The following is a 6,741-nucleotide window of genomic DNA, read 5'->3' as shown; positions in this document are numbered from 1 at the left end:
GCTTAAATTATAGTACAGTCAAATTCAACTATAGAAAAATCATAATCTTATATCTAACAACATTTAAGTTTACAATTAACAATAGAAGGAATTACTTTATCATGTATAGACCTAAATTTCGTCACTTATTTTTTATTAATGATAGATCTATCAGTGTCCAGCTGACCCCCCAAAACATTGCCGTTAATAGATTAATCAACTTATTTCGTAACCATGACGATTCTTATAGATTTTGACTTACAAACGTTGGGTTTATATTAAGCTACTCTAGATAAACTAAAATCTCGATTTTTTTGTGGATTGGTTGCTTTCTGCTTAATGCCATTCAATTTATAACATTATATCCTTAAAGCAGGATATTTTATTTATGTTGTAGTAAAAGCGTGTATGATTATTATTAGTATAAATAGTTCTATTGAAGTATCAGCTTAAAACTATTTATTTCTACAATTAATAGGAATATGCTATGAATACTAACATCAACATCAATTATACTTAATTAGCTATCTCTGAAACACTCCCTTAAATATGAATACAAAATGTATATAATTTATCAAAACGTAGTATTAAATATATAAAGAACACAAGCAGCTTATAACTAAATTTTTTTTTGGAATTTCTCTGAATTATTTTTAAAGATTTAAAATTATACATAAATTATTATTCATTTGTATTATTTATAAGTATATTACTTATATATTTTGATATTTATTTTAGGTTTTCGGATGTTGTTTTAGTTGTAGATAAAAAAAAGTTCCCCGCGCATCGTGCTGTGTTAGCCTCACGCAGTGATTATTTCAGGTAATAATATTTTTTAGCATATTATTTTCTTTTTTGATTGCTTGGTAAATTGTTCTAATAGTAAAATTTTTTTTTCCTTTTTTCTACTTTTTAGAAAAGCATATTTTTAATGTTTACGGTTTGGTTAGGCTCACTTATTTCCTATTCAACCAACCTAAATGTTTTTTAAAAACAGCAACATCGATTGCCTTAAGATTTTTTAATGTTTTGTAATCTATAATTGTTAGTTTACTTGCTTGATATAAATGGATACTATGAACCATTACCACTTATAAATATTTATGATAATTGTTTTCTTTTCTTCATAGTTGACGGATTTTAAAACCAAACTGACAAACATATTCCATGCCATTTCCCTCTATCTTGTGCTAGGACTCGCTAATCAGCATCCGGTTTAACCCGCTCCACATCTTTTGACACCTGGTCTTCCCACCTCAACCTTGGTCTACCAAGTGGTCTTACACCTTCTGAAGAGCCACATAGTACTCTGTATATAAGAGCGCTTTCTTTTCGCCATGCATGGCCAGCCCAAAAGAGCCGCCTCTTTGTTATATCGTCGACTATGTTTGGTTTCTGGTATAGCTCCCTAATCTCCACATTATGTCTAATTCTCCATTCTCCTGTACTCCTATTTGTGCAAGTGCCAAAAATCGACCTCAAAACTTTTCGTTTAAGTACTAAGAGGTTATTCTGTTGTGGCTTATGAAGCGTCCAAGTTTCGCATCCATACATCACCACTGGCCGAATAAGAGTTCTATACAGTTTTACCTTTACGCTCTTAGCCAACATTCTCGACTTAAACAGCTTGTTCAATCCAAAATATCATCTATTGCCTGCCTGTATTCTTGTTTTTATCTCCTCTTGTATTTCATTACTCTGAGTTATAAGTGTACCTAGGTACTTGAACTCCTGAATTCTGTTAAATTTATATGCCTCCACTTCCAGATGAGTGTGTATATTCTCCGGCAAAATCGCCCTCTGAGCTATCATGTACTTTGTTTGTTCCACGTTTATTTATAACCCAACTCTTTTTGCTGTCTCAAGTAATTCTTGAGTTTGTTCAATGAGCTCTTCTTTATTTTCTGCTAATAGCATTAAATCATTCGCGTACGCCAGTAGTCCAAACTTTGTCTCATGTATTTGTACTCCTCTTTGTTCGAAGCTAGTGCTTTGAACCACTTTTTCCAGTGCTAAGTTAAATAAAATCGGCGATAATGCATCCTCTTGTCTGAATCCTGTTCTGACTTGGGCTGCTGTTGATAAGGAGTTTTCTTCCCTGTACTTTTATTTCCGTGTTCATGACGCTCGCCTTTATGAGATTGACTAATTTTAGTGGGAGACCATATTGCTCTTGTATAGACATTAAAAATTCACGATGAATGCAGTCGTAGGCCTTTTTAAAATCAATAAATAACATGTGAACTTCTTTATTAAATTCTCTCATCTTGTGTAAGATTTGTATTAATATGAATATTTGGCCAATCGTCGATCTTTTTTTCCTAAAGCCTGCCTGGTAGTCTCCCAGTAATTCCTCTGCCCATGGTCTCACTCTGTCCAAAATACAGTTTGACAATATTTTATAAGTGGCATTAAGTAGGGCTATACCTCTGTAATTATTGCACATTTGCCTAACCCCCTTCTTGTAAATAGGTCAAATAATTGCCGTTTTCCAATCTTCCCGAATCACTTCCTTTCCCCAAATTACCTTTACCAACAAATATATGTACTCAGTTAGTTCATTTTCCATGTTCTTTAACAGTTCCCCGGTAATTCCATCTTCTCCAGGGGCTTTGTGGTTGTTCAAAAACCATATTTGCAATAAAATCTCTTCTTTTGTTGGGGCTGGGCAATTTGTTAGGTTTCTCTGGGAATCATTCAATGGGAATGGATCCTCAGTTTCTGGACAATTTAAGAGCTCGCCAAAGTATCTAACCCACTTATCTGATAGTTCATCATCGGCCGTGATTAATGTACCTTCTTCGTTCCTAAGAAATTTCTCGGATCGCTTGTAATTTTTACTCAGAGCATTTATCTTCTTGTATAAGTTACGAGTTTTGTGACTTGAATAATCTTGATCTGCTTCTCTTATTAAATTTTGTGCACGTTTTCTTTTCTTGCATCTAAGTATATAACTTGCTTCCCTTTGCCTAGTCTTGTACTGTATCAATTTATCCATATTTTCCGTATTGTTTAGCCAATTATTCTTTGCGATCTTTCTCTTCTGTATGGCTTCTTCGCAGATTTTATTGAACCACGGTTTCTTTAATCGATGTTCTCTATCTATCATCTCTTCGGTTGCATCTTGAATTACACTCGTCATTTATGACAACATTAATATATTTTTGTAAAACAAGTAAACAAGTGATATAGAAATTATGCAAACTGATTGTATGACTTATTACATAGCTGTTCATTATAATCTAACATAATCAAACAAAACGAAAGTAAATTGAGTAGTCCATACAATGTGCCTACTGATTGTAGCACATACAATGCATTTTTTTATGCTAATATTGGATACCTTCTTTAGTGGTTTACTGCGTGGCGGATATGAAGAAGCTGATAAAAAGGTTGTGACAATAAAGGAAGGATCATCAACATCAATTAAAGAACTTCTTAAATATATTTATTACGGTAAAATGAATTTAAGAGTACTAGAGGTAACTTGTAATGTATATATTTAGTATATAATTATATTTTATAGAAAAGGATTTGTCGAATATATATATATTGTATTTTTTATGTATTAGAGTAACGTCATTTTGGAGTTATTAATTCTCTCGAATATATGGCGTTTTACAAACTTACAATTTTCACTGTCCGAGTACTTGTGTAATCACATCAATGTAGACAGTGTGAGTGCATTGTTTGTTGTGGCATTTTACTATCAACTCAAAGAACTCGAAGTCGCATCAATCAATTTTATTGACACACACGCTTTGGACGTATTGCAATCTAAAGATTCTTGCTCTTTGTCGGCCGTAATTATATTTTATAATAAAAATCAGTATTGCTCTTGTTAGCTAACTAGTTGTCACAGTAATATTATTTTTAGGAAGCATTAATTCTAATTCTCAATCGTGACACGGCGTATGCTAACGAATTGGATATATTCCGTGCGGTTTGTCACTGGATCAAAAAGAACCAAGACCACCTTCATCTTAACGATAAAACCAACATTTTATCGGCCGTCAGATATCAGCTAATGGATGAAGAAGAACTGTCTGAAGTTAGGCGATCAGAGCTGGTTCGTTCGAATATAATTATTTTAGATGTCATAAAGAAGTCCCTCACACAAACGTTAAATAATCGAGGACGATTGGGTATGCTCAATGTAAATATCATATTATGTTAGGCAAAATATTTTAGTATCAACTACTTTATTCTTTAGAACCAAATGTGAATTTCGCTCAAGAAGATTCGATAGAGCATTTTCATATTGACGGCAGTACCATGATCATGTTGAATCAACCATCGAGTATAAACTATATCGAAATGGAATTATATGATTGGTGTGTTTTTATTTAATAATATTCTAATCAAAGATTTAGTATAATATCATTTGAATACCAACAAGATTAAAATTTTTTTTTTCATGATTTATTTTAATAGTTGTTAATTTAATTTATTCATGAATAAAAAAAATTGTAAATGCACCGACTTATAATAATTTTTTTAAACTATATTGCAAAACAATTATTTAAATACATGATTTGCTTTTTTGCCATCAATATTTATAAAAAGAAATACAACCATTCATTTGATCGACTTATTTAATTCTTTAGGAATTTCTCCTATTACATTGAAGTATCAATAGATAAGTACAGTTGGTTTCGTGTGATTGATCATTCAAATTACGATTGTCGGTCAACTCAACGTTTGTGGATTAACCGAATATATGTTAGATACATCCGTATTGTTGGCACTAAAAATACCCTTAATAAGACTTTTACTTTTAAAATTTTAAAAGTCATGTACAATACGGACAAATTGCACTTGGTGGAAATCAAAAACGGATTAGTTGGTAAGGACAAAACGAAAATAACTCGTTCTTTGAATAATATAAAAAAAAACTTATTTATCTAATTAACTGATTTTAACCTATTAGCTCCAAAGTACAATGTTGCTTTACCATCTATGGATGCGACTGTAATCAAAGGAATTCCAAATTGGATTATCTACAGAATGGAGAAATCGCTCGAAAAGATTCAAAACAACATTTTGTATGATGACTATAAAAACTTCCTTTTTGATCGTGGATATACATATCACGAGGTGAATTTGGGGTGTATAGAGGTTCAACTCGCACAACCGTATGTGCTAAGTTCAATGAGGTAATCGTTTACAGAATATTTACTTTTTACTTTGGTTTCTATTATTTAATTATAATATTTTTTGTGCCTGAAATATATTTAAAAATAATTTTAGGTCAACTGTGGCAATAAGATTATGATTATATTAGTTATGTCATTATTTATAGGATACTGCTTTATGACCGCCATAAGTATACCTACGGTTACACTGTTCATGTTTCAGTCAATCATAAAGATTGGGACATGATTATCGATAAATCCAATAAATCGTGCCGATCGTGGCAGTCGTTGCAATTTGAACAAAGGCTGGTAGTGTACATACGTATTACTGGCGTTCAATCTTCAGATACTGACAGAGTAAAATAATTGATCTAAGATTGTTTTCTAGACATTGTTAAAAAACTTTTTTTTTGGTAGACATTTAATTTAAAATATTTGGAGGCACCCGATCAAGTATCGCTAGATTCCATCATCAAAAAACCGTGGAAGTCGATGTTGTCGCTTTTAAATCGGAAATAGCGCCACCATTCGCCCGAAGTCCAACTTCTATATGGAACTAATAGCGGTATTTTACATATTATTATTATAGGTTACTGTCAATTTTATTGCTTAATAAATACATATATTCAATTAACTTATTACTATTTTTAGTTACTTATGCGCAAAATAAATATATATATATATTAATAAAGTAATAAACAAGATAGTTAGATGTCTAGTGTCGTTATCCACTTGACCGCATTATCAGTAGGTTCTTTGAATATTTTAATGCATTATAAATAAAAATAACATTTTCTGTAATGTTCACAAACGACTATGTATAGTTTTTAGCTTCGATGCAGAGCGGCGAAGGTACTGGTTTTACTTTAATGTGGGCTTTTTTTTATCTGTATACACTGTAAATTTTTAAATACTGGACCAATTGCATACATTGTGTAACAGATGTGAGAAACGAACAAACGCTAATAACTGTCGGTTGGTAACATCGACTCGTGTTAGGTTAGGTTTGGTCCGAGCGGTCGGTATCATAATATCGCGTTTACTAGTAGGCAGGTTGTAAAAGAATCGGTTCGGATGACCATTGAGTTTAGAGTGGAACCTTGCATAGTAGATTATGGTAGTTTAGTGAACTGTTTTGGCGTTTGAGTCTGAACAATTACTAAGACTAATGCAAACGTGACTATTTGTGTACTATAACAATAAAAATACTAATAATCCAACTTATTATTAAAAGACTACGGCTCTTTTAAATTATATTATAAATTTCAAAGTCCAATCAAATTCTATTTTACTGAAAAACAAAAAATAGATTAATATAAATGTCTAAATTTGTTATTCATCTAAGTTGCTATGAGATTGCAAAACCACCCCTCCTTAAAATACTCTTATCGAAGGGGGAAAAATTACAATGACCTTGAAATAACATTGTATTACAAAAAAAAAACTAAAAACAATTCACGTAAATGGTTTTTTTTTATTATTCTAGAAAATCGTCAATAAGTCGGGTTGGCCATGCAATTCTAAAGACGTTGAATTTGTCGATTCGTATATTTCAATTTATATAAACAGTAGAAATGGGAAAGCACATCGAACAACCCAAGTGTTTTTCTGTAGTAAAAAAATTACG

General features: G+C 31.7%; 1 protein-coding gene across 1 annotated transcript; it reads left to right on the top strand.

Moving 5' to 3' along the window:
* Window positions 1-3,867: 3,867 nt before the first annotated feature.
* On the top strand, window positions 3,868-5,647 carry LOC126841664 (BTB/POZ domain-containing protein 9-like). Its single transcript, XM_050578258.1, has 6 exons — window positions 3,868-4,124; window positions 4,193-4,313; window positions 4,587-4,825; window positions 4,910-5,135; window positions 5,282-5,471; window positions 5,532-5,647. The coding sequence occupies exons 1-6, from the start codon at window positions 4,007-4,009 to the stop codon at window positions 5,631-5,633; spliced, it is 996 nt and encodes a 331-aa protein (XP_050434215.1). The 5' UTR covers window positions 3,868-4,006; the 3' UTR covers window positions 5,634-5,647.
* Window positions 5,648-6,741: the final 1,094 nt, after the last annotated feature.

This window comes from Adelges cooleyi, unplaced genomic scaffold (genome assembly GCF_023614345.1).
Source record: "Adelges cooleyi isolate 19-005CV unplaced genomic scaffold, UGA_ACOO_1.1 ACOO_flye_CR_arks_rails_tigmint_CR_PRNA_40, whole genome shotgun sequence".
Classification (NCBI taxonomy): domain Eukaryota; kingdom Metazoa; phylum Arthropoda; class Insecta; order Hemiptera; family Adelgidae; genus Adelges; species Adelges cooleyi.
Note: the sequence above shows the minus strand (reverse complement) of the source record. Positions and strands in the feature narration are given on the sequence as shown.

Coding starts and splice junctions, on each gene's coding strand:
- LOC126841664 (XM_050578258.1), top strand. CDS start 4,007: ATGGATGAAGAAGAACTGTCTGAAGTTAGGCGATCAGAGCTGGTTCGT. Junction 4,125..4,192: donor AAATAATCGAGGACGATTGG/GTATGCTCAATG, acceptor TTTATTCTTTAG/AACCAAATGTGAATTTCGCT. Junction 5,136..5,281: donor TATGTGCTAAGTTCAATGAG/GTAATCGTTTAC, acceptor CATTATTTATAG/GATACTGCTTTATGACCGCC.